General features: G+C 52.6%; 1 protein-coding gene across 5 annotated transcripts in view; it reads right to left on the reverse strand.

The window, feature by feature from the left end:
- Positions 1-27,927, reverse strand: part of Ddc (dopa decarboxylase) — a 62,920-nt gene that overhangs the window by 16,348 nt on the left and 18,645 nt on the right. For 4 of the 5 annotated variants that reach the window (XM_013145397.3, XM_023562225.2, NM_001172943.1 and 1 more), the window contains 7 exon segments: positions 27,632-27,860; positions 26,695-26,808; positions 23,916-24,035; positions 20,414-20,548; positions 19,030-19,173; positions 7,957-8,023; positions 5,056-5,150 (listed from right to left, as the gene is read on the reverse strand). In XM_013145397.3, the coding sequence (XP_013000851.1) occupies positions 5,056-5,150; positions 7,957-8,023; positions 19,030-19,173; positions 20,414-20,548; positions 23,916-24,035; positions 26,695-26,808; positions 27,632-27,832 (876 nt within the window). In that variant the 5' untranslated portion in view covers positions 27,833-27,860. 5 annotated transcript variants of the gene reach the window in all.

Here is a 27,927-nt window from a genome sequence, read left to right on the forward strand (position 1 = left end):
TCTGCCTCAGCTTTCCAGTTTGCTGGGATTACAGCCTGGCTCTTCTTTATTTTTAAAGGTGGTGCCCAAATTCACTTCATCCCTCACTGCTGCAAATCATGCGTGGAAACTGCAGACAGCTGTCTCCAGATCCACGAGCCAGATTCCCATGGAAAAAATAAGAGACCTCAGCCGCCCAGCCTGGCATGGGAGGGCAGTGGGTGCTGTCCTGAGCGCGTCCTGTTTGGTCATTGGATGGAGGGGAGGGACCCGCACCCCAGCTCCAGTGCTTTGTGCCCCTGTGATCAGCTGGCATTGAGGGTGAGCCTGCAGTCAGGGCCCAGGCCAGGAGGCACTGGGACCCAAGGACCCATGCCACCCTGGACATGCCAATTCATTTCCTTCTAGGATTCATAAAATCTAATTTTGAGAAAGAGACAGGAAATTGCAGCCAGGTTTCATTTGTTGATAAAAGAAAGCAAAAGGTTAAAAGGAGCTTTGCTTGCAGGGTTTTATGAGCTCCCTCCTCTCCCGGGGGCTGCTCTGTTTAAGCTGCTTTCATTACCAAGAGTGCATTTCCCTCCTGCTGACCGAAGGAGAAAGGCTCTTATCTGCAGGGTGAGGCTGAGACAGGATATTGCAGCCGCTTATCTGACCACCTGAGCAGCTGAGCCCCTCAGCAGAGAACAGGAGGCTGTAAGGGGCCAGCAGGGAGGGGGCTGGATAGCCCCTGGCTGAGCAGGAAGGCTGTCTGGTGCTGATATGATCTGCTCTAAGATCTGCTCCAAGACAGCAGGCCTGTCCTGGGTGCCAGGCACCCCTGTGAAAGGCGCCATCCAGATTTGCAAGGGAGAGAGGATCAGGAAGCCCTAAACCCAGGGCCGGGTCACACAAGCCAGGCCTGGCCTGCCTGGGAATCCTCTTCCCTCAGGCCTGTCCAGAGACAACCACTTCTGGTGATAGAAAAGGCATTTGAACAGGAAGGTAATTGTAAATTGTAGGTTTAGATCACTCGGTGTGCGGCACACCTATAATCCCAGTGCTCTGGAAGGCCGAGGCAGGGGGGACAAACTTCCAGTTCAGCCTGGACACCTTGGCAAGATCCTATCTTCAAAGAGAAAAACTGTTCATTTTTTAAAACTTTGTTCTTTTGAGAGTGCCTAGCACTGCGACTGCCTCCTGGCTCTGTGATTAACTTTCTTGACCTTGTACCCACAAGATCACAGCTGAACACGCAGAGGCCTGACTGCACCACGATCACTAATCCAGCTTTGAACCGATGATCTCACCCTGCTAGCTGATCAGAAGTGCTCCCAGGCTGTTCTGTCTCGCCTCTGTATCTGATGCTTGTGCATCATAGAAAATCCCTAGACCGTCAGAGATCAGGGCCTGATATTCTGGGAATGATCCCCACTAGTGCCCATAGACGTAAACAAATCTGCCTCCAAATCCTGGGTGTTGTTTTAGTGTGTCTGTTTGCAGTAGCAATGTCATAATGCTGTAAAAATAGAAAGGGCTGTACATCAGTGCAAAAGCCCTGGGTTCAATCCTCAGTTACACAGAAAGAAAAAAATGAGTATAAAATAGTTTCATGGTATGAAAACTCCCATGTGTGAATTGCTTGGCTTTTTTATATGAGAAATTAAAGTATTTAAAAAGCAAAATAAAGAGCTGGGCATAGAGGTGTACACCTGTAATACCAGCACTTGGGAGGCTGAGACAGGAAGATTAATCGGAGTTCAAAATCAGCCTGGGCTCCGTAAGCAACACCCTGAAGAGAGGATAGGAGAGAAGAAATGGAGAGACAGACTGTGGAGATGGGGAGGGTCTGAGGATGGGAGGAGACGGAAGGAAGGCAGGGAGGACCAAGATGCAACATGTCTAGGCCTGGTTCCCTAGGATGAGTGCAATTACTATGCACTGCAAACTTACACTAATAAAAAAGAGCAAAATAAAAATAAAATTTCCATGGGTGACATTATGTCAGGGACACAGTGTCAGCCTTCAGAAGACTCTGGATTTCAGAGTTTCCAATGAAGCTCATGCTAGTGGAGGCCTGCTAGTGATGGCTCCGTAAGAGACTAAGGTGAACGATCCGTGCTACTCCCAGGGACACTGTAGGATTTTGTCACTGTTATTTGTTTTGTCTTTTTGAGACAGGGTCTCACTATGCAGTTCAGTCTCACTATGCAGTCTCACTATGAGCTCATTATGTAGCCCAATCCGGCTTCAAACTCCTGATGATCCTCCTGCCTCAGCCTGTTGAGTACTGGGATTTTAGGCATCACCCCCACACCTGACTTTTGGTATTTTTTCCCTTCCTTTTTTGGGGGATGTGTCTAAGGTGGTTTATTTTTAGTCTTTTTTTTTTTTTTTAATTCATTAACCATGGACAGCCCTTAGGGTTTTTATTAAACTAGAGAGCCTGGCTGGTTGGTATACAATTCCTCATACACAGAACAGAACTAAGGGGGTTCCCCTCACTGGTCCCTATCGACAAGTGCTCCCCCTCATCCTGACCCCCAGCTTGCTCAGAAGACAGACCTGTGCGTTCACAACCTGGGAGAGGATAGACTGATTCCTCATCCCACGACCTACATCTACTTTAGGAAAGCGGGTCCCACCTGGGTCTCTTAGGCAGGCATGCGCAGGCACCTTGCCTTATTTAACAACACACTCCTTTCTGCAAGTTGCCGTTTTCTTTCTCCACCCTGTAGCAGATCCAGTATCTGATGAAACTCATTAAGGTGGTGGGAACTGTCCTGCCCGCTTCTTTTTTCTAGAATGACTTTCCCACCTCCTGATTTTTCTTTCTGGAAGCTGGTTTTAACTTATTTCACTGAGAAATGAAAGAAAATATTGTACCTTTGGAAATACACCAAAAGGACTCAGTTTGTAATCTTAAAAAAAAAAAAAAAAAAATTCCCCCTACTGGTCACTGTGTTATTTGCTTAAGGTAGATTTGCAACCCTGCAGCATTCTGAGTTCCTGGATCCCAGCTCAAGGCCTGACTCCGCCCAGGGGAGGAGATGCCTGCAAGATGGCAATGTCCTGTCCCAGGTCATGAGCAAGCAGCTCTGCCTCATAAGCAAGCCAAGGACAGATGCTCTTGCCAACAGGGCACCAGAGAGGGAACCCCCTTATTTCTGTTTTGCATATGAGGAAACCTATACCAACCGGCCAGGCTCTCCAGTTTAATAAAAATCATGCGAGGACTCTCTAGGAGACTCTTAGTGTGAAAGGAATCACATCAGCTTATTTTTGCAGCAGTTCTGTTTTTCAAAATGTTTAGGTGAATTTTTCTACCTTCTCCAAATCCTAATTCTTAGGGATTTCATTAGTGTTAAACCAGTGCTTTCTTGTGTCTCAGCCTTTATATTTGCAGTCTTTTCCAGTATCTTAAACACAAGCCCTTCTCATACACACACACACACACACACACACACACACACACACACACACAGAGCAGGCTCAACCTGAAGAAACTTTTTCATTATTTTCCAGCATGAAACTGCCACCTACACAGCCTCGGCTGTAAACTAAGGGGTGCAGCTCCTTTTCAGAATTTCTTTCAGGCAGCCCCCTCCCGCAATTCCTCAGGTTTTTGGAACACCATGCCCCCCCATTCCAGCTGCTGAACTCTGCATGCATGAAGCTCTGGGCAAACAGTTATTGAATGAATGACCAAATGCCTGCCTGGTGAGTAATCAGAGGATGGTTCCTTCCAGAGACGGGACCCACCTCTGATGCTGGCTGGCTGGCTGGGGTTATAGCACTAGAAGAATTCAAAATGGCACTTAGAAAATGATTAGTGAGCAGGATGTCTGAGCAGAGAGGGGTTTGGGGGACACCTCTCCTCGCCACAGTGAAAGCTAGTAAGGCCTCTCATGTGTGCTCAGTGCTTCCCGAGTGCCGGGCTGTTCTCATGCATTCCCACATGATCAGTTCATCTACAACAGAGTCATAGCTGCCCTGCATCTATCTGTGAGAGGACCCCTAACCTGCTTGAAGATGCCTGGATACTCTGAGCACAGGCACAGGGTTCACACCAGGAACTGGGGACCACAGCCGCGCCCTTCACCTGTATCTGTGCAGGAGGAAGTCTCTGACCCCGAGAGGAAAGCCATTCTTCCCTGGCCAATGGGCTCCCCGATTTCATGTCTCCTTCCCTGGACACACTGCCCAGGAAGGCTACATAGCCTTTATCTGAGTCCCTGTGGGGGAGGCTTCAAGCTGCCACCTCTGTGCCATCCTGCTGGGGTCTATACCTCGAGAAGTCAGATGTCTTGCATTCTATGCTCTGTGGAGGAGCTCACTACAGGCTGTCCTTTGGGCAGCAGGGCTTTTGCTTGGTTTTCCATCTACACAGTCCACATGGCACATGACCAGACCAGTTAAACACTCACTGCACCAGGCGCCGGGTGTCCAAGGGAAGGGGCAGCAGGGCAAGCTGGGCAGTGAGACCTAGAGCTGGGTTTTAATCAACTTGGAGTGAGATGCACTGAAAACTCCGCCTGTCCCTGTCCCTAAATATTTCCCCATGCTTTTTAAGCTGAGTCTGCCCATCACACGCACAGCTCTGCCCGGATGTCTGGCAACCAGACAGGAAGGCAGCATCGGCCTTGAGGGTGCCGCTGGGTCACAGGAAAAAGGACTCGGTGGGCCCTGCGGCCTTCTCCTGAGGAAAGGCCCTGGTCAAGAATTGCTGGGAATGCTGGAAAAGAATTGTCAGAGTCTCATAGGGGAAGAACTCACTGATAACTCAGTGTTTTTAAAAAGGGACCTTAGAGCTGGGGTTGGAGACGCATACCCACAATCCCAGCACTCCAGGAGGCTGAGGCAAAAGTTTCAAGTTTGAGCCCAGCCAGAGTAAATTACTTATGGAGAGGCTGTCTCACAATGCAAGAATGCAAAGGGCTAGGGAGGTAGCTCAGTATAAACCTCCGGGGTTGGATCCCCAGTACCACAACTAGAGAGAAAGCAAATGGCACTGCGCCGGCTGCAGCACAAGGGCAGCAAACCTGCCCAGCATGTGCAGAGCCCCAGGCTCCCCCAGCACAGCATGGCGGCACCCACCTCCACTCCATCCAGAAGGTGCCGGAACTCCGGGCAGATGAAGGCGCTGCCTGCATACGCTGCATCGATGTGGAGCCACATTTCCTCCTGGTTGCCTGCAACCAGAAGCAGCGAGTAAGTTTGCATCCCATGGACCCCGTCCCACACAGCCATGGGATGTGGGCACCCAGGACGGCCCCTCCCAAGGCCCCTGCCCCCTGGAACCGGCATCGCTGCGGTGAGGTGAGTGCTGTCCCGCACGGAAGAGCTGAGCGTGGAGCCAGTGAGCAGCCAGGATCACCTCTCGGCCACCCACCAGCACGGCTCCTGTCCTGGACTCTCCTCGGCTTTGCCCCTCTGCCCTTCCCAGCTTCATTCTTTCCATAGACAAGGAGGAGAGGTGGGTGCCTGCATCTTTGGGTGACACCGTGGGACCCACTCACCACAGCCTGTCACACCCACGCTCAGAGCGGGGATGGGGATGTGACTTCCATGGCCAGGCTGCCCTTGTCCGGTGCCCCTGGCAGGGCCACAAGGTGGGCAAGCACTGAGATGGTGGGTGGCTGAGGGAGTGGGGTCCTGCGTACCTGCGGGCTGTCACCATCCACCTTCCTGAAGGCTGGGGGTGGGGTGGACCACTGTGCTCTCCACCCAGTCAGGCCCAAGTGACCACAACAAAACCCTCAAGTGGACAAGATGAGACATGCGGCCGGGATATGCTCAGCACCTTGCTGGAGCGGGCGCCAGGCTGTCACTGTGCCAGTCAACCCCAGTAGTGCCAGTGACCCTGGCAGCTGATGCCAGAAACCAAGGCCACCACAGGGGTCGGTAGTATGCTCTGAGTGCGGAGGATACTGGGCCTCAGGGGCAGTATACGGTGTGGGGCTCTGGTCAGAAAAACCAATTCCCGGGGCGACCATGCGGTGGGCCTTCCTGTCCCCATGCCCTGCCTGTCCCTTGCTCTCTGTGCTTCCTGCTGTCCACCGCAGAGTAAGCAGCTCCCCGCCTGGGTTGCTGGCCACCTGGAGCCACCTCTCCCCCTTTAAGCCTTGGGTGCTGAGTATCTCGTCCCAAGGATGAGAAAAGTGATCCAGACAAAGCCCCTTGTGCCGGCATGAATGACTCCATCCAACACGTTCCTCAATCAGCACTCTAGGGGCTGATGCAGGAAGATCTCAAGTCCGAGCCCAGCCTGGGCAACCCTAAATCACTGGGACTTGGCAACTGTCCTGCCTCAGCCCCCCAGAGTGCTATGCCATAATGCTCAGGTAACAGATTCTTGCAATGGCTCCAAAAGATGGGGTTGCTGGGGCTCTGAGAACGTGCTGCCCAGGCTGCAGGAGCCTTAGTACTTAAGCACAGTCACAGACAAGGTCTCGGACGGAGGACGTGGGTCAAAGGCACTGACTGCACCGCCGTGTCTGTGACGCCGTCCCTGAGTGCAGCTGCCGGCCGAGAATGAAAGGGCTTTGGTGCTGAAGCAGCCCTTGGGCAGAGATCAAACAATTCGGGTCCCTGGGCCCCAGCCCTGTGACTGCGCAGGTCACTCAGGGCACTGTGCTCAGCGGCGGAGCTGTCACCTCCTGGACACAGAAGTCCTCAGCCCTCTGACTCCGCCAGCAGCCGGGGATTGCATCAGCCCTGCCGGCCGGGACGTCCAGTTCCCAGAGTCTGAATCAGGGCCTTGGAGCTGTGGAGCTGGCCAGGATCCAAGGAGGAGGCCGCACGTCCACCCGGCCTATCCCTCCTGCTTGGCAGCCTTACAGGCCCGCCAGCCGCCTGCCACCATGGACTCAGCAGACATGTGCAGGGGCAGGCGAGCCACAGCCCATGCCTGAGTGCAGGGACCAGACACGCGGTCTACACTGAAGGTTCTGCGATGGCTTCAAGACCCAGGATGTGGCCTGAGGAGCCCAGTCAGGGCAGTGCTACCCGGAGCACTGATATGGAGCACTGATATCAAGAGGGAAAGAGAAAGGAGTTTCGCTGGTGGTGGCCCCGCTGTGCACAGAGTACTTGCGGCCCTGGGGAGAGCAGAACCCTGCAGAGCTAAGTGTGAAGTGGTGGCCTCTCCCAGTCCTTCTGGACCTCAGAGATCAGAACTTCTGTCTCCACCAGAACCTCGGTGTCTGCCTGAGGCAAGGAGGCAGAGGTTGGGGACAGCCAGGAGGGCACCCAAGACACAGGGCCACTGTAGACCAGAGAGCGCGTTTGCTAAACTAAGCTATTCACCAAAGCATTCAGGGCAGCCCTGTTCCCCAGTGGAGTCGAGGTGGGGGCCCACAGACTCCTCACTGCAAGGTTAGCAGTCACCCAGCCCGTGGCACACACCACCATGCTCAGCCTGTAACTCCCCCCACCCCAGAGCTGAAGTCAGGACATTAGGCTGGGCAGGTGAGCACTCATGTAAGGCTGGGAGGAGGACCCTAAGTTCAAGATGAACCCCGGCAACTTAGCAATTGACTATCATCCTTAAAAAGCAGCCAGAGTGTGGCTGAGTCCAAAGAGCTGGGTTCCAAGGCTGTGGGAAGATTCAGTGAATGGGAGCCTCAGGTTGGGGGTGCATCAGGCACCGCAGGAGCTTGCAAGGCCAGGGTTTGCTGCTCTAGGATTCAGGAGGTTCATTCTTATCAATGGGGACAGCACAGCCTGCGGTGCTACATCCAGTGGCCTCGCCAGGAAGGGCCTGGCCCCTACCCAGTAGTGCGTTCACAGGGCCACACTCAGTGCCACACTCAGCTCACCCATCAGCTAGTGCTGAGGCTGTGCAGTTCTCACCCCGGGACCATCTCACTGCAGAGGCCTCCAGACTCTGGAAGACCATTGCCCTGTGAAACCAGTGACCAGGACCCAAAGAGGAAGCTGCTGAATTCCCCAAACACCAGAAACAGTCACGGGGAAGGAACCGAATGGAACACTCACAGATGGGACCCACTTCTAGGAGGCTGTCGAAAGAGCAGCAGTTGGTTGTCCCCAGCGTCGCCACCACCTGCAGGGAAAGAGTGGGCAGGTTTGCATCTCTCCTGGCTGCATCCCAGCGGTGACCTCTGTGCATCATGGCCAGGATGGCCCAGGGCTCTCACTGTGCCCATTGCCATGGAGACGGAGACCCAGGATGCCCACTGGCCAGGTCTGGGAGGAAGTTTCAGGTTAACAGAGGCCGATGTGCAGATCAGAAGCTGAGCTTCAGGCTGCAAGTGGGGTGACAGGAACTCCTGTGTCCTGCATGGCCAAGTTCATCTCCAGGCTGGGAGGTCACAGTTCTCTCTGTGAAGCAGGAAGCATAGGCATTTCCTCCCACTTTGGGGGTATGTGTCATGTGTGTACATGTGTACATGTATACGTGTATGTGTGTGTGTGTGCAGAGCACAGAACTAGTGCATCAGGCGTGATACACACGCTAGCAGGCTGTGGGTGCCCGAGGCATGAATGCAAGGGTTCTTGGTGGTTGCTTTGAAGAACTCTTTGAACCTTCAGGGTCAGCCACATCAGACGGCTGAGGCCAGAAGATCTCAAGTTCAAGCCCAGCCTGGGCAACTTAACCACTTAGATCCTGTCTCAAAAATTAAGGGGCTGGAGCACAAAGGCCCTGGGTTCAACACTCAGTACCACAACACAAAGCAAAAACAAAAACAGGCAGCCGCACCAGGATACCAGCCATCCTCCTTCCAGGCCTAGTCCGCTGCCTCCCCTCCCCCCAGGACATTGATCCCATGGCCTGACCATCTCCGCCGGACCCACTGCGCTCTGAGATCTGGACGTGTCTGTCTGCTTTGTATGGTCAGAAAGTGCTCTTTTCAGGGGCAGAGCAGAGGCTGAGACCCACTTGCTAAGCTGAAACTCTCCTCAAGTGAACAAAAAGACACTCTGAGCTAGGCACCAGGCCTAGCAGTACACACCTGTAACCCTGGCACTGTAAGAAGCTGAGGCAGGGTGATCTCGAGTTCAGTCCCAGCCTAGAAAACTTAGGGATTTAATGAGATTCTGCCTCAAGGTTAAAAAGTAAAAAGGATTGTGGATGTAGCTCATTGTGAAGGTCCTGGGTTCGAGCCCCAGTACTGACACAAAAAGTATGCTTCCAAGAGCAGACAATCTAAATGACTTCCAGGTGTGGTGTTCTGTGGGGATAATGACATTTCTCCTCAGCTAGGACGAGAATGTAAAGTTCAATGCGACTGACACAGCCTTTGCTGAACCCCCACACAGCAGGCCTGAGGATGAACCAGGAGGGTTTCCCTGGCCCATGGCTGAGTTCACCCCTCAGGAGAGACGAAGGGCCAGTCTACAGCGGCGAGCTGTCTGCTGTGCATGGTTTTGTTTTCAGTACGGGGTACTCAACTCAGGGCCTGCACACTGATGTATCCCCAGTGTCTTCTCAGTTTTTGAGTCAGGGTTTTGCTATGTGGCCAAGTTGCCAGGCAAGATTCCAACTTACAATCCTCCTGCCTCAGCCTCCCAGAGTACCAGCACCACAGGTGTGTGTCTCCATGCTTTGCTATGGGTAGGTTCTGCCCTGCCCTGCCCCAGCTGAGCTGCAGGAGAGTCTCAGCCCTGTTTCTCAGCAACAGTGACCACGGCCACCTGGGCTGAACCGTGCCCTGCACTGCACCCACCCCCAGGCACTGTCCTGGGCCCGACAGAGCCAGGCAGGCCTGAAGCTGCAGGGTCAGCATCACTGAAGTGTGAGGTCCTGAGAAACAGAGAGAGCCCTAGAGCCAGCTCGCTAGGGACAGTCCCTGAGAGGGGGAACATGGCTGGCACAGAACAGCAGGAGATGGAGAGGGAGCGGAGCCAGGCCAGGACCCAATGTGTGACTCCTAGCACCTCTAGATGGCGTCTGCCCAGGGTAGGAGGACAGTTGGGAGTGGCCCGGGATGTGGGAGCCCAGGGAAGGGTGCTCCGAACTCCAGGACCTTGCTGAGCCTGTGGGCAACAAGTCCAGGCACTGGGCCAGGCAGCACCAAAGCTGGGTGGACCCAGGGTCACTCCAGTCGCTCCCTGGGGCAGGAGGCCACCATGCCAGGGGCATCACGGGCACCAGGCTGCACTCGGGATTTCTCTGGAACTCAGAGATGCAGGTGCCACACTAGTGAGGGTGCTGGGACATGCACCCTCCTCACCTCAGACTCCTCTGCACCCCACTCCTGCCATCCTCTCAGGGTAGCCCTTTGTCCCGAGCACCCCATGTCCCTACTCTGCCTTTATCCATCAGGGGGGGAGGAGCTCCCCACTGGTACATGCGATCTCATCCTGATATGTAATTGAATATTAAAATTCAGTGTTTAAGGGACCTGGCAGCTCTGTTAGTAGACAGGAGACTCTCAATGTGCTTTGTCTATGGCAATAAGAGAATAGTAAAAATTACGTAGCTCAGGAAACCCCCAGAATCTCCCCAGATATCAGCACTTCTTGTTTTGCCTTCTCCACGTCACCAATCTCTGAGAAGTGACCAGAGCTCCACTGCATTCTCTCAGCTAAATGTCACCTGAGATGGTAATCGCCTTTAACCAATAAAGGCAGGCTTCTGCTGTCAGGGCTACAGGTACAGCCACCCGTTAAACTGTCTTCCACCTTACGGGGTGCAGAGGGCGGTCTGGTCACCAGTTCTATGACTGCAGATTTCCTGGATGGGCCTGGTCCACAGAGAGCTTTGTTACCCAGTTACCTTTAGGATGTGATTGGTTCATCTGCGCTGATTCTGAAAGTTCCGGAGAAACAGGAAGTTCTGCTTTGTCCTAGAGAGGAGCCCTGCTGAGAACAGGAATGACTCTTCCTACCTTCCTTCCTTCCTCCCTTCCTTTCTCTCTTTCTTTCTTTCTTTCTTTCTTTCTTTCTTTCTTCCCAGTACTACAAAAACAAAACAAAAATCCACAACTTTTTCCTCCTTTCTTTCTCTTCCTCTTCTTCTTTTATTTCGGTATTGGGGTTTGAACTCAGGGTTTTAGCACTGAACTACTCTGCAGTCATTTTTTATGTTGAGACAGAGGCTTCCTAAATTGCTCCCGGCGCCCAGACTGGGCTCCACCTTGCCATCCTCCTGCCTCAGCCTCCCAGGGTGCTGAGCTGATGGACGTGCCCGGTTGAGTAGCACTTTTTCAGTGCTGACTCCGTGGCAAAGCCTGAGGCTCAGAGCTGCTCATTACTTACATTTAATCATCACAATGACCTCGTTAGACTGACCATGACCCCTACGTCCTAGACGACCTCCGGCACCACAGGCAGTAACGGTCCAGAACTGAGCATAAAGGTGGATGACCCAGAGGGACAGATGTGTCCTCAGCTCTCCTTTAGTCAGCCAGCTGCACCCTGATAAAGACAGCGGCACTGGGTCCGGTCCCTCCATTGCTGACTACGGAGCCCAGCGGGGCATGGTGGTGGCCACCTGTCATCCCGGCACTCTGGGAGGCTGAGGCAGGAGGATAGAAAGTTGGAGCCCAGCCTGGACAACCTAAGGAGATTCTGTCTCAAAATCTTCACAATAGTTTTTTTGTTTTGTTTTGTTTTTTAACACAGGACGAGGGATGTAGTTCAGTGCACGGGTCCTGGATTCAAGCCCCAGTGCCCCCAGCCAGAAGCAGCAGCCCCTGGGCTCTTTGGCACCCTCCCGGGGTACCTGGAGCAGGATGGGACCCTGCCTGACACAGGAGTAGGCCCCAAGGATCCTGTTCATGGCACCACACGGCAAGCCCCGGCCCAATTCTCGGAAGCCGCCCCAGCACTGGTGCCTGCTGGCCCCGGGCTCTGATAACTGGGCTCCGTGCGGCTGGGACACAACACTAACCAGATTTCAGCCTGGCGCACATGGCCCTAACCACGTCCCAGAGGGTGGCAGGGGCAGGTGACCACCTGTCCTGCTGTCCCCTCCGGCGGTGGCTGCTCTGTGTGCCCATGCCTCCTGGAGCCCTGGCTGATGAGTCATCTCCTAGCAACAAGCCTCTCCCCTTTCTCTTCCTCCAGGAGCTCCTACTGACCTGTGGTGCAGGCACCTCTGTCTGCACCAGGAGAACCATCCCAAGAGGAAAAGGACCCAGGCTCCGCCCCTGTCCCTGACCAGCACCCAGAGCGACCAGTAAGGTCCACACACTGAGAACCAGTCAGTGAACAAGTGAGTCACAACTGCAGGGCTGGGCTGGGTCCCACCTCTCTGCCCTGGCCACTGTTGGTGGCTTCTCTCAGAAGAAAACAAACTACTCCCTCAAGTGTCTCCTAGAGTTCTGGTCCCAGTCCCTAAACCAACCATGGCACAGCAGGGCCGTGACCCCAGCACTCGGAGGCTGAGGCAGGAAGATAACAGGCCAAGCCCAGCCTTAGGGACTCTGCTTTCATAAAAATTAAAAATGAGCTAGGGATGTAGCTCAGTGTTGAGACCCTGGTTCCATGCCCAGTACCTCAGCAAAAGGTAAAATACACAATTCCCAAAAAGTTTTCAAAAGAAGTCTTGGATTTGCTTAGGTACAAAGTTCTGGACATTGAATGCACAGAACAAAAGGCCGTGGGGACATGGTTAGGCACCACGCGCGCTCTAGAGATGGGTCCTCTGTCTGGTCTCGGGGCTCTCGGGACCCTGAAAGACAGCCAGAGAGGTCACCGGCATCCTCCCATCACCTTAGGAGACCTGGAGACCCTGCTCCTGCTCCCCCCTGACCCTGACCGCCCCACTTGACCACCATGACAACACCTGAACAACTGCTGAACCCCCACCAGGTGACGGCTTTTCTCTGGCTCTGGGCTCCTGGAGTCCTTAGACAGTGCCATCCTGCACTGTGTGTGTACGTGCATGCGTGCGTGTCTGTGTGTGTGACAGATCACTTAGCAGCTCCACTTCTCCCTGCCCCACCCCAACCAGGCTGCTTTCTTATTTGTCTTTAGAGAGGAACCTTGAGCCCACACATGGGAGAGAATGGCCCTAGTTTGGGGCCATCTCTGAAGGACAGATGACTTGGGCTACACTTCTCCAGCAAGCGCAGGGTGTCTGCACCTCACAGCTCCGCCCTGTGTCACCCAGAGGCCAGAAGGACCTTGGGATGGCAGTGGCCCGTGGGGTCACTCAGAGACCCAAGTGCACGCATGCTCTTTCCCTGCCACCAGTCAGAGCGGTGAGAGCACTGCACATGGCAGTCACACCGCACCGTGTAGGGGACAGTGCCAGTCTATGTGCGGCACAGACGAGGTCTTTCTAGCCTGCAGTCGGCTGAGCGCAGGAAGGGAAACCAGGGATTCTCAGGGCCAGTCATTCCAGTCCAGTGATACTCCTGCCTGGGCGGAAAGCCCTTCCCTGCCGGCCTACCGCTTCCCATCTGCGGGCCTCTGCAGGTGGGTTTCTCCTCCACCAGTTTCAGCTTACATTTTCAATCCACGCATGTGGATTATTTTGAAAATCGAAGACAAAACACTAAAAGTGATGAGAATGACAGCAGTTGGACGGGGAGGGGACAGAATGAGGGCCAGTCAGCCCCTCCTGCGGGGCAGCCCTGCCGGGCTAATTAGCTCTGAAGAGAGCTGGACTGTGAGTTTAAACTATCACCTTAATACAGGTAAAAAGTTAGCCTCTCACAAAGAGAGCACACAAAGGGCAAAAGGAAGCTTCCAATAAACAATTCATCACTTTCCCTTGATGCTCCCACCACCATTAGCTGTCTTTCTATCGTAGGCTCTGGTCCATGGTTATTTTAAAGACCATTTGTCTTCAACTGGTACAGAATCTCTGGAAGGGGCACACAGCAGTGGGTACCAAAGGTCTGGGGAAAATGTTACCCTTGGATCAAAAATAATCCCAGTGCTAGAAATTGTTACCAAAGGATTACTGACAGATGTAAGGTAGTTAAATAAGCAAATAAAGGTCACTTCATATGTGTACCAATCACTATAAAAAAGAATCCAAGACAGAGTAACCTAACATTTGACACTAAGATACTGTTAGGTTTTTCCAAAATCTGAAATCGGAAGCATGGTTTTTTCACTGAGCATGTGACACTTTCACACCATCATAAATGTAAAAACTTGTAAGCTAAGTGTCAGAAGTCAAGGACCACCTGTGTATCTCCTCAGGTCAGACGGCAGTGATCATGTTACAGATGCTCTGTGTAATTCCACATTTCTTTGCACATGCTTTGAGAGATGATGCATTTAAAAATAATTAGTCTATGTTTCTGGACACACAAGATGTAAAGATGAAATTTTGTGACACTGGCAACTAATACAAGTGGGGGCGGTATAGATGTGACAAAACCCGGAGTTTCTGTTTGCTATTTCAGTGAGGCTGGTCTGAATCCAAATTACAGTTGTGACTTTAGGAATTTCTTCTTTCTTTCATATCCATGACATAAACAATTTTGTTCTACTACACATTTGTGCCCAGATGGGCTGCCACCATTTATGGACTGAAACTTCCAAACCATCAGCCAAAATGGACCTTTCCACTTTATAAAGTGATAATCTCAGGTGTTCATTATAGTTCTGGAAAACTGACACAGGTATCATCAAACATTATTCAGCAGTGAAAAGAAATAAACACCTACCATGGGGAAACACAAATGCTTGTCACATTCAGTGACAGATTCAGTCTGAAAGGCATAGGTACTTTATGATTCCAGCCACATGGCACTCTGGAAAAGGAAAAGCTATGGAGAGACAGTCAAAGCTTGGAGCTGCTGGAGCTTTGGTTGGCGGGAGTGAGAAATGGAAGTAGAAAGGCAAGGTTTTTACAGCAGAGAAACTACTCCTGAGGGGCTGTGTCATTATACAGCTCTCAAAACTGGTACCAAGTACAGCACCAAGAGCAACCCCTCATGTAAGCTATGGACTTTAGATAATAATAATGCACACTACCAACACGGCAACCGTGACAAACGTGTTACAGGAGTGCAGATGCTGGGCACAGGGGAAAGGGTAGCGTGGCCAGCGAAAGAAATAACTGGTAAGCTGCACCTCATTGAAATTAAACTCCTGCCCTTGCAAAGACACTGCTGAGACTGCGACAGTACAACACGGCAGGGGAAGTGTGTGCAAACCCTCCACAAGCACTGAACTGTCTGTACTTTGTGATCATGTTTATGCGAAGCTAGACAAGCCGGTTAAATAACAAAAAGACATGATTCACATTTTACTAAAAAGGACAGATAAATGGGAAACAAGTACATGAAATTATATTTGACCTCATTCGTGATCACAGAAATTATGGTCATGAGGAGATATTACTATATGCCTACTGAAACAGGAAAGGTCAGCCAGATGTGGTGCTGTAGTCTCAGAACCCTGGGAGGCTGAGGCAGGAGGATCTCAAGTTTGGGCAATTTAGCAATTTAGGAAGACCTTGTTTCCAAAAACAAAAGGTCCTAGAATGTAGTTGATTTTGAAGGTCCTAGGTTTGATCTTCAGTATCACAAAAACAAACAAACAAATAAACAAACTGGTGATAATTAATTTAAAATGTTCAGTGTAACACCTCACAGTAAGGGAATGGATAATGTGGTACCAAATTTCTGTGGTACAGCTGTGAAAAGAAATAAGACATAACCCCAGGAGGGACCTCAAGGACATTAGACTGAGTTTTAAAAAGTGAATCTGAGCTGGGCATGGTGGCTCACATCTGTAATCCCAGCACTTGGGAGGCTGAGGCAGGAGGATCTCTGAGAGTCTGAGGCCAGCCTGAGCTATAAAATGAGTTCAAGCTGATGTGAACTACACAGAAAAACCTTGCCTCAAAAAAAAAGAAAAAAAAGTCACATGCTCTATGATTCCATTTATAGTGTCTTCATAATGACAGGAGCATAGAGACAGAATGCAGACTGCTGATTGCCACGATAGATGATGGGAAGCGGAGAGAGAGAGGCACTAACAGTCACCTTATAGAGCAAACCTCTGTGGGGATAAAACATTTCAATGTCCTGATGGGAGGGTAGTTACACGGATCAGCCCCTGACCTGCACGGACAATGTACCTATCCATTTTCCTGGCTTTGACACTGCCCTGAAGTTATCCAACCTGCAATCATGGGGGAAGTCACGAAGGGTGTGGGTTTCTATGCGCTAACGTCACCATTTTCCATGAAAACACAATTACTTCAAAATAAAAAGTTAAAATTTTTCAATATTTAAAATGATATGCTTATCACCTGGGCAAAGCTAAAGAGAGAATCAGCAAACTGTAAATGGTTCAGATTAAAGTGTGGAGATCTTTTTTGAGTGATGGAAAACATATAAGCAAGCAGAAAAGATATTTGACGCTTAGTAGAGAGCTCTAACTTATGTGTGATCAGAGTTCCAGATGGGGAGGAGGAAAGAAATGAGCAGAAGTAAACTTTGAGCAGTCATCAGGTAAGTATTTCCCCAAACTGACTAACGACAAGTTAGAACCAAGAAGTTCTGGGAAACCCAAGAAAAATAAGTGGAAAGAAAACAATTCTCTCGCATCACAGTCAAATTGTTCAAGAACAAGCATGAAAAGCTAAAGTCAGCACAAGCATTTGGAAGGCAGCACGGGAGTCACACTGCCATGTGTGTTCCTCACCCGATCAGCACTACGTCTCAATAGACCCCCCGGGTGAAGGAAGTCAACACACACTCAGGCAGCTGCCACCTCCAAGTTTTATACCCAGCAAGCCTAACATTCAAAAATGAAGCCAAGATAAAGACATTTTCAGAAAAACAAACACGGAGGCAACTGTCAGCATCAGACTCACACTATCTTATAAAGAGAAATTTTTAGACAGAAAACAATGACAGGGAAACGAGAAAATGGAATGCCATCAAACACCTGATTAATCCAAGGCAAAAACAGTTTTAAAAGATTGCATAAGAGATATATTAAAAAAATAGTGGATGGCGTCTGTAAGTGCCAATGATTAGCTTATGTATAAAAAGACCAAGTAGGCATTGACTATCACAGTGGATTTTAAAATGAATTTAAAAAGAGCAATGATCATGAATGGAGTACACAGGAAACAAGAGAGCTGTAGCCAAAGGTGGAAAAATACATCAGGCAAACACCGATGGAAATCTGAGGTAATTACAACAAGAAGTGTCAGACAGCAGACAAGGGCGGAGGACCATCGCTAGAGATAAAAGGCACGTTGCCTGGCAACAAAGCATTTCCATCAAAGACAGATGCCAACTGGAAATCTGCATGAACCTTGTCAATACTCTTCAGAATCTATATGAAATCTGACAACTGGAAGAGAAGAAACAGACACACCTACCATCATCGTGTGAAGTGGTAAAGACGCCCTCAGTAACCAGCGTTCATTTCTTTTGTCATTGGAGGATTAGAACTGGTTTTATGTTCTCTCTGGCCTTATTGTATCTGAAACTGGCTGCCACACATCTTATGAGTTTTAAGTACGGATTTTGCCTCTATGCTTCTTGATATGTAAGTTTTCTTTTATTGTAAGATTTACTTGATAATATATGCTGTAAGTGGTCCTTACCAGTATTTGCCTTTTAATATTACTTATGAGTTTTGTAATTATTCTTTTTGAGACAGGATCTTGCTCTAAAATCTAGGCTGGTGTTGAACTCACTATGTAGCCCAGGCAAATCCTCCTGACTCAGCCTCCCGAGGACTGTGTCACCATACCTGGCTTTGTGATTTTTATAAAATAAAGTGTTCCTATTACTGTATGTGACATTTCTTCCATTGCTTTCACTCTTCAAATCTAACGGAGCATATTTCAACAGATTTAACTTTTCCTAGACATTCTAGTACTCTTCATACTGAAACTATAGGTTCTAAAACTAAACAGAGTTCTTTTAAATAATACTAAAAGCCTATGCGTAAATGTTAAAGGTGATCCATTCTCCTCCTCCAAGTTGTCTTCCCTCAAATCCTTATTATCTGAGGCACAGTCACTTCGCCATGCCCTCGGGCTTCACATCCATAGCTTCACTCAACCATGGATCCAAAATACTTCAAAAATGAGCATTTGTGCTGAGTTGCGGACTTTTTTCTTGTTACCGTTCCTTAACACAGTGTCACAACTATTTCCACAGCATTCACTGTGCATCTGGCACCTGAGCCATTCAGAGATTGAAGGGCACAGGAAACACGTGTGTGATTCGTGCAAATCCAACATGCAGCGACTGTTTCTAGTGCCTGGATCCCACCGTGTTTGAGCGTCCTTGGATTTGGTCTCTGGGGGTCTGTGGGGCGAATCTCCCACAAACAACAGGGAACAGCTGTGCTCTCCTAACGCCTGATGACAGTCAGGCATTGTCCCAGGAGCTAACGCACACCTCCGCTCTCATGTCCCAAGCCACACACATCTCGGAGCCCTGAGGCTGCTGGGAGATTGCCAGCGCCTTGCTGCACCCCAAGATTCTGGCTAAAGGATCGGGAAGCACAACGTTTTTTGAGAGCTCCCAGGTGACTCTAATGCCAGCCAGGCTGAAGGCTGCAGAGGGGTGCGAGGCAGGACAGTGACCATCCTGCTGCGGCCACGGCCTTGGGAGCACACTGCCACCCCCACTGTGCAGTCCCCGGTCTCTCCCATTGACAAACACGTGTCCCGCGGGCCACCAGGCTGGGGGGCTGTTGCTGTGTAACTGCCGTGCTCATCCGGGTGATGCGTCTCAGTATTCACCGAGCATGGCCGGTCTGGGCATCCCCACCTGCCCGGGTCACTCTCAGAATTCCTTGGCTACTGAGAGCATGGACCACCACACAACAGCAGTCAAGGTCAGTCACTGGGGTCCCTTCAGCCAACCGCAGCTCGGGCTCAGTGGAATCCTCCAAGCTCAGCCTGGTGTGTGTGGTATGCACACTGGGAGGCTGAGGCAGAAGGGTCGTAAGCTTGAGTCATAATCTAGGTCATTCTGCGGCCGGGCAAGGTCCTGGGCCACGCAAAAAGTGCTGAGGACGCAGCTCAGCGGACAACTACAGCCTGCCTGGCCGCGGACCAGCCTGCGAAGTGGCTCTGCTGTGCACGCGCACGCGCGGGCGCACACACGCATGCATGGGCACGCACCCCGGGGCCCCACCGGCACCAGGCTGGTGACTTACAAAGAAAGGAATCAGCCCGGCTGCCTTGTCGCGCTCCAGGGCCTCCCGCAGGGCAGAGGCTCGCATGGCGAAGTTGCTGTCAGAAGGGATGAGCTTCATCCTCACCCCGCCGATGAGCCCAGCCCGCTCCACAGACGAGTGTGCCTGGGAGGATGAGGAGGCAGACGGGGTGGACGGTGAGTGCTTGCTGGAGCCAGGTTTCTTCACTGTTTTGTCTTTTGCAGTTCTGCGCTTGAATCCAGGACCTTTGCCTTGAGCTATACTCTCAGCCCTTCTTTAATTTTTTATTTTGAGCAGCATCTCTTCAAACTGCTGAACTACCCAACCTGTGTTCTAATGCTCAAACTTGGGATCCCCCTGCCTAAGCCTCCCCAGTGCTGGCATTATGGGCATGGGCCACCAGGTCCTGCTTTTTTTTTTAACATAATTTTCATCTGTGGTGGGTTGAACCCCCGGACCTGGGCCCTGTGGATTCGGATATAGCACCACCGCAGGATGGTCCACCCTCCTCAGGACTGTGCAGCACATCTGCTCTGTGGGGGAGCCCCTACCGTTGGTCCTGCGAACCCTAGGCCCTCACCTGATCCCCCAGGACATGGGCACCACACCTGCAGGGTAGCTGTCCTAGGCCGCTCAAAGCAGAGTGGCCCAGGTCTCCAGCCCCAGCCCCTTTTGGCCAACACTGGCTGTCACTCTCTTCAGCGACCCTCCAAGGCCCCTGGCCCCAGGGGAAGAACCCTGGTGAAAAGCAGGGACAGAGTGCGTGGGGCTGGGACATGCAGGACCCGCTCCTCCTGACGAAGCGCTGAAACTCAGGTGGCATTTATTTCAGGCTCACAGCCACCGTCAGGTGCATGGCTTAAGGGACTCAGTACAGGAAAGCAGGCTGACGAAGCTGGGTTGGGGCCTCTCTGCGGGACCCGATCGCCTGGCGTGCCTCGGTCTATCCCTGTCTCAGCCTTCATTTTCTCTTGGGATTGTCCTCCTCCCACTGGCTCCTTCACACTTGCTCCTGGGTTTTTTGTGCTTGTTCCCCCCGGGGACCCCTGTTCCTCCTGTCTGCAGTTTCCTGCACCCTTGGAGCACTACAAACCCCTCCTCCGACCAGCTGAGCCCCAGATAGGCTGTGACTCTGAAATGAAGACCCCGAGCACGTCCCTGCAGTGCCTGAGACCCAGAGCTGGGGTCAGCAACGGGAGCTAGAGGGAGGCCCAGCCCTGTGTCCACCTCCTGCCACAGGGACCAGGAATCCTGTGCTGGGGGTGGTACCTCTTCCTTGCCCTCCCTGGGGAACCGTTCTCTGGCTGCCAAGGAGGCTGAGCTTATGGGGATCAGGATGAGAGAGCTTGCAGTGCTCAGGCCAAACCCCACCCACCGCACTGACCTGGTCTGATGCGTAGGCCACTAGCTTCTCCATGATGGCAGCCTGCGTCAGCTCAGGGGAGGCAGCCTGCAGCCGTCGGATCACTTTGGTCCGAGCAGCCAGCAGGGCCACCAGGGTGGCTTCACTGGCACTCCCCTGAATCCAAGAGAAAAGTACAAATGAGATACAGGGACTTCTTCCAGCCAAGTGGCACAGAAGTCTCCCAGATTCATCCCTAGAAGCTGGCGGCGCTCGCAGTGTGGCCCCCTTTAATTTAATAGTCTCGGGTTAAAATGTTTGACAAACAAAAGGAGGTTTGTGTTTGGACCAGAAAAAGGGGTTAGAAGAGAATAGAATGCCACAGAGAAATACCCAGTGCTGAGTAGAAATGCTAACTTCTTTTGGTAGTACCAGGGATTGAACCCGGGACCTTTGCACTGTGCTGCATCCCCAGATGTGTGTGTATATGGGTGTGTGTTTGCTTTGTTTTGTTTTTAATTTTTATTTTTAAGTTAAAACAGACTGGGCTCCAGTATCTATTCTGGGCTCCAATTTGGAATCCTCCTGCCTCAGCCTCTCAAAATTCTGGGATTGTAGACAAGTTGTACCACACCTAGCTCCTCCTAACATTCTGTCCTTCTTTCATTAATCTCGACTTCCTTGGCCGGTTTTTACTGACTTGCTGCGTTTCCTACTGTTTTCAGCTGACTCCTACTCCTTGCGGAAGTGGGTAAGATTCAGGAAAAATACATGTGCTCATGTTGCTGTAGCTCTGATGCAGGGGTTTGGACAGACAGACCCACGCTCCCCTGAATTCCGCACCTACAGTGGGTCTTGCATTTCCTTCAGATCACGTTTTCCACTTTTCCTCCAGTTTTTGTTGTCATGAGGAACAGTCTTCGCTAAGGGTTGAGACCATGAGAAAGAACTTGGATGGTGAAGCAGAGTGAAACCCAAGCCCCGGGAGGCAGGGGCTACAGTTGGTGTTCCCTGCTTGTACCCTGTTATCCCTCCCCACGGAGTCTTGCTTCAGCCTGCCCCTCCTGCAGGCTCCTGTCAGACACTCAGCCGCTGAAATACGGACCAGGCAGTGGGGTGGGTGGGGGGGCCTCCATGCAGTCACCTCAACGCTCACCTGTGGTGGTGGCTGCCCCGAAACCCTGCTCTGAGTCCCAGGGGCCCCGTCTTCCCTCTCTGTCAAAGAAGAGGCTAGGACTCATCCTGGATAAAATGCTGCTGCTTAGGCAACTCCAAGTCACTTTAAAAACAGAACTTGGAGATCGAGCCCAGGATGGTGCCAGGTCGGCTGAGGCCAGCACAGCCCCAAAGGGTTTCCATGTCCTCTGCCACCAGCTTAAGAGGAGGGTGGTGGCTCTTTGGTGACAGGAGTGGCCAACCCCTACTGCCTCTGCCTCAGGACAAAGGTTGCCATGGCAAGGTGCGGGAGGCTGGCTGGAGCCGAGCAGCCTGCACTTCTGTGGTCTGATTGCTTCAAGCGTCCCTGACACATGGCAAGCAATTGGTGTCTTTGTCCCCACACAAGCTTTCAAACCCAATTAAGAGCCTGCTCCAGCAGGCCTGGCTCAGCCAGCTGCACAGGGAGGTGGATCGCTGAGCCCACACGCTATTGCTGTGCGGAAGACAGATCAATAAAGGGACCTGGCTCAGACCGTCCCCAGCTTGCTGTTCCAGTGGCTCACAGACCCTGACATCAGCCCTGTCATGGTGTCACTAACGGAGGTGGGGGGATCGCTTTCACCAAGCACAGGGGCTGCCTGTGTCTCCTGCAGGCTGCTCAGTCTTCACAAGAAGATAGTTTAACCCACGGCCACCTGCACGTATGCAAACGGCCAGGGACTGGCTGGCTTAGCATCGAGTCTGCTCCACACTAGCTATGCACCAGCTGTATCTCAGCATCGTTTTTCAGTTCTTTATTCTGAAACGGGTCTGGCTAAGTCGCCAAGTGGCCCAGGATGGGCTCAAGCTCCTGCCTCAGCCTCCATAGGACTGAAATTACGGGGCTGTGCTGCACCCCAGCTTCTGTTGCTTTTAATTCACTTTTGACCTCGATCCTTCTGTGCCTCTGCTTCACCTCATCAGCTGAAACATGATTAACAGAAGAACCTACTTCTCACTCTGGAGCAGAGAAGCAGGCTGTTTGTGGAAGGGGGTCAGTGAGAAGGACAGAGCTGGCTCTGGGTGGGAGGAGGCGAGACAAGTACATGGTTTTCCAGAAGTCCCTACAGGGTGGAAGGGGTGAGGAAGTGGGTTCTCCCGGGCCTGCAAGTGCCAAACTGGCTTTGAGCCCAAACACCCACGTCAGACTTCGACCTACAGAACCTTAAGACAATGAAGCCATTTGAAATCCACTAAAGCCAGGCATAGTGGTGTGCACCTGTCCTCCCAGTACTCTAAGGAGGCTGAGGCAGGAGGATAGAAAGGGGAGCCCAGTCTGGGCCACTTAGTGATTTATCAATATCCTCTCTCAACATAAAGGGAGCGGGGCTGCAGCTCAGTGCACCGGCCCTAGATTCAATCTCCAGTGCTGAAAAAAAGCCACTAATACATGTCAGCATGATAGCAACTTATCATAGCAGCCACAGAACATGAGAGCATAGAGAGTTTAGAGGTCCAGAAACCAGGAGCTCTGCAGCATGGGGCAGCTGGGCCACCCCGCAGGGATCTCCGAGAGGGGCTGTCCCCAGTCTGTGCCTCAGTGTACCCAACAGTGCAGCTACCATAACTGATTGTCACCTCCACTAAGAAAGCAGAGGACAAGAAAAGAATCCTTGTTCTCCGGAGTAGACAGTGATCCTGGGGCTCTGGGTGACCCAAGACAGCACAAAAGGGGCCTTCCACGTGGTTCAGCCCCTATACTCGAGCAGCTTCGAAAACACACCGTTTTTGAGTCAGCCTGGAACATCCACCCTGCAGACCCAGAAGGGACAGGAAATCCATCACGGCATCCTGCATGTCCTCAGTGGACGTAAGCCAGGCAGCCCTCACAGCCACAGTGGCGTCCAAAGGAAAGCAACCAGATCACAGACAGCGGCTCTCAGAGCTGGGAAACCAGGCCACTGCTGTCACTGGGGCTGATGAGAGCTCCCACGATGCTGGTGAGACCAAAGGCCTGAGTCACACAGGAAGTGCAGGTTACCCTTGGGAGGCATGGGGGGCCGGGGTGTCATTGGATGTTCTGTGCTTCTGTGTCCCCTTGTGAAAAATAGGGCTCACCTAGGGAGCTGGACAAGTCTGGAATGTGGGAACCTCAAGGCTGGCACTGGGGACCCTGCTCAGATGGTGGCCATGTTGCTGTCTATGCTTCTGTTCCATGTGACCAACTGTCCTATGGTCCTGGGCCAGGAACCCCGGCAGGGCAGGGGTCCAAATCCACTCTGTCCACTCCGAGACCAGCTGGCCCCAGGGCTCCCCATGCAGAACACTCGGGAGAAAGACAAGGACACAGCTAGCAGGTCACAGCTCCCCAGATAGTCCCCAGGCCTGTGGTCCGTGCAGTCCTCACCTGGATCACACCTCCGCCCATGCCGGCATTCCCAGCCAGGAAGGCATCCGGCAACCGTAGCATCTTCCCCAGCCAGTCCAGCATCACAGTCTCCAGCTCCGTGCACGCCGGGCTGGCCGCCTGCGGAGGGGACGTGAGCCAGAGGGGGTGGCGGACCGGGGCAGGCCGGGTCCCCACCACTCTATTTCCTCAATCTAAGGGAACCCAAACATTAGAGAGCACAGCAGCAGAGGGATGCTGGAAAATCGGGAGCAAGAGGGGGAGATGAGGGACCTGGGGATAGGAGAAGAGAAAAGAACTGGAAAGCTCCAGATGCAACCTGTGAGTGTCCCAACCCCAGCACAGATGCAACCCTTACTGTCACAAGTGTAAGCTGCCAGTGAAAACTACATTTTTAAATTCAATTTCTAAAAATCAAATATTTTTAAAAATTAAAAAATTTCAAAATCTTTCCAAAATTGCCCTTCCGAGTAGGAGGCATACAGTACAGTGTGACAATGCCTCCCGCTTGCAGGAGTCCAAGGCCGAGTCCCCCTGGGGGAACTAGGCCACGCGGGATCCCAGAACCAACTAGGCCGGCATCCCAGCAGCGGCCCAGGATGAAGGCCGGGCAGTACTTCGTCTCTGCATTGAGCTTAGTCAACTCCCTGTTACAACCCTGGGCTCCAGGACCACCAGCTACAAGAATGTCCGGAGCCCCAGGGACAGCAGGGGCTCATTCCTCGGTGGGGGGGGGGGGCAGGCAGCACTGACACTGAGGGTAACATGAGGACAACCCTCCCTCCTGCTCCAGGACCCCCAGGTCTAGACGGGAAGCCCATGTCTCTGTGTACAGGGCTCTGCCAGCCTTGGTGGGTCCCCCTGAATGTCTGCATTGCACTTCTCTGCCTGATTTAGGTCACAGGAGGGAAGCTGTGATGGTCCCTGGAGCTATCATCCTACACATGCATGTGCACACACATGCACACGCACACACACCACGGATTCCCTGATGTCCCCTCCTGTCAGATCAATGGTGTGTCAGATTCTCACAGGATCACAGCACCTGCTGCAAACTGCCTGTGGGAGGGGCCCAGGTTGGGGTTCTGACAGGAACCCACGGCCCAATGATTCCAGATGGAACTGAGGCAGGGATGTTAGTCTCAGCTAGCATGGTGGGCTACTGGCAGGAATCACAAAAACCCACTAATGAGCAACGACCCTCTACTACCACCCATGGAAAAATTCCCTTCCGTGAACCCAGTCCCTGGTGCCAAAATGTTTGGGGACCTCTACTTCAGGTGCTGGGAATGCAGCAGACATTGCGGAAGGGATTCACCTGTAACTCAGCTCCCATCCTCTCGGATGACCCTTAGGTGGCTGGAACCAGTCCCCTTGCCTGAGCCACATACAGGAGGGTAGCTGGGAAGGCACCTAGGTACCCCTCAGCCTCCACCCAGGCAGGAGATGTGTCTGTCTGCTTGGTTACAGAGGTCCCAGAAAGGCCCACCACGGACATGCTTCCTGCTTGATGTGGGAAGAGCCCAGGATATGGTAGCGGGGACACCAGGCAGTGCTGGCCTGTGCCTGTGTGGCTCCGCCTTGCAGACAGTACCCTCTTCTCATGCACAGGGGGCCTGAACCCATCCAGAGTTGCACTGCATCTCCCTGCCGGCCTCTCAGACTCACCCATGGGTCCCCTACCCCTTCCAGAGCCCAGAAGAAACCAGTTCTTGCTAAAATAGCAACAACAATTTGGAGATCACTACCAAGTCACCCTGCAGGGACAATATCCCCCGATCTGCAAAGCCTCACAGATCCTGCTATGACACCTTAGAAGAGAGCCTCTCAGCCCAAGCAGACCACCCTGTTCCCACCAGCAGAAGGGCAGTGGAGGGCAGAGAAGTGGCACTGGCCACTGTGGCAGCACCTGGGACCTTCTGTGCCCTTCTCTTACCTGGAGAAGAGCAGCTGCCAGGTGGCTGAGGTCACTGGCCAGGCTGGACTCTGCTAACCTATTCTCCCTCTTGTGTCCCAGGTCCTCATAAAAGAGCTCAGGTAAACACCTGTACTGCAGCCACCCAGTGCCCATGCATATGCAGGTGGCCAGGTGGAGCCAAGGTGGGAACTGGCTTGGGAAAAGCTTGGGAGGCTACTCTAGAAGCTGTACTCTCCTGACCACCATGTCTAACCCGAGAAACACAGCTCGGGCTATGCTGTGCTTCAGTTTTTGATCCCAGATGAATTGGGACTGGTGACCTGTGTATGGGCACTGGTGCCTTCTGGACAGTCCTGCTTCGGCTGCCTGATGGGCCAGGATTTTCCTGGTAGCAGTCTGGCAGACGGCAGAGTTCTTGAGCTCTGGAATGTATGAAAATCCCCCAGGGGAAATGCCGACTCCTTGATTTCAACTCAAACCAAATGCTTATGAAAAACAGCCCTGGCCAGCAAGGTGGCTTGTGCTCACAGCCCTTGGGACGCTGAGGCAGGAGGACTGCAAGTTCAGGCCAGCCTGGGCAACTTAGCAATTTGGAAAGTGTCAAAAATGAAAAAGCCTGCAGGTGTAGCTCGGTGTAAAGGACCTGGGTTCAGACCCCAGTACCACAAAATAAAACAACAGGCCTGTGCAGGACTGGCTTTGGGTTCTGAGGGTTCTCAGAAACCCTTCTCCTTACCCATTCCCATCCGTTTCAAGTCTGGATCTGCTCAGAAGCTTCCGCTCAGGGCCAAGTCCTCCTCTCCCTCCCACAGGTGGCTCCACTGTTCCACAGTCCCCACACCAGGCCCACAGGGCACTCACCCAGGAGAAGCCGATGCAGCTGATGGCCCCGCACAGCATGTCTGCGAGCATGGATGGGTATGAGTTGGCCGTGGGGAAGTAGGCAAAGAAGTAGGGGCTGTTCCAGTGTGTCACCTGCAGGGCAGAGCCGTCACACGGGTTGGGAACCCAGTGATCAGTGCTCCTGGCAGCCTGGTGCGGGTTCCTCTACTGACCCTGGCCTTGACCCTAATGCTGACCCTGACCCTGGCCCTGACCTTTCCACCCAGTAGGGTGCAGCATCCACTCCCAGCTTGCCATCCCCTTCCCCCCCCCCAGACTCCTTTTTCATACTCAAGTGTGTCTGCCCTTTCCCCAGATGTAAAGGCACTATTCTTGTTTGCCACAATGCGTGGGCCATTGTAAACAAGGTCTCTACACACCGCACTGCTCTACAGGCTCACCGAGTGGGGGTCCGCTCTGCTGGCTGTGTCCAAAGCTTGCTTTTCCTCAAATAGCTTTGAAGAATTAAGTCAAGGTTTAAAACGTCCTGCATTTCAGGTCCCACCTCCTGCTCCTCAACCAGCAGTGAAGCTGTTCCCTGCAGTCTAGCACTTCCAGAGTCCGGCACCCTCCCAACTTCTCTGTCCCCTGCCGGGCCACTATCACCAGGCGTGGACTTTGCCCAGTGCAAGCTGAGTTTGTATCAACCACACTGAAGGTGGTGGTCAGGGTGCCCACTCACTCAGCCTGGGTGCAGAGCCACATAAGTGGTCACTTGGGCAGGGGAGACCCAAGGAGGAGAAGTATCCATGCCCCTCACTGGCTGCCTTGGAGTCTGTGTGATGTGGGCCTGGCTCTCTCATTTACTCCCTGGATGGATTTAGGTGGAGGAAGAATGGAGGGTTTTGTGGCCAGGTGGCCAGAAGATGCCACTTAGCCCCCCACCCCGGGGCCCTGACTAGGAACCTACACTTACCCCCGGCATGATTATTCTTTCGATGTCCCCAATGATGTCCTCGTATGTCTCTGGCTCCTCAGGGGCACTGCTGGGGATCAGGGGCCGAAGGTAGCCAGGTTCCACGTCAGGGTAGACCAGGCGGCTCTCAATGCCCTCCAGGTAGTTGGCCACATAATCCACCATCTCCTTCCCTCTCCTGCGGAACTCGCTGGCGTTCATGGCAACAGTGGGTCAGCTGGAGGGTCCACTGTGCAGAGGAATGGAAATCAGAGGCTCAGCAGTTGCCAGCAAGCAAACAACTAGGGCCTGCTGGG

Source organism: Cavia porcellus, unplaced genomic scaffold (assembly GCF_034190915.1).
Source record: "Cavia porcellus strain 051 isolate PalLab524CR breed Dunkin Hartley unplaced genomic scaffold, mCavPor4.1 scaffold_23, whole genome shotgun sequence".
Lineage (NCBI taxonomy): Eukaryota > Metazoa > Chordata > Mammalia > Rodentia > Caviidae > Cavia > Cavia porcellus.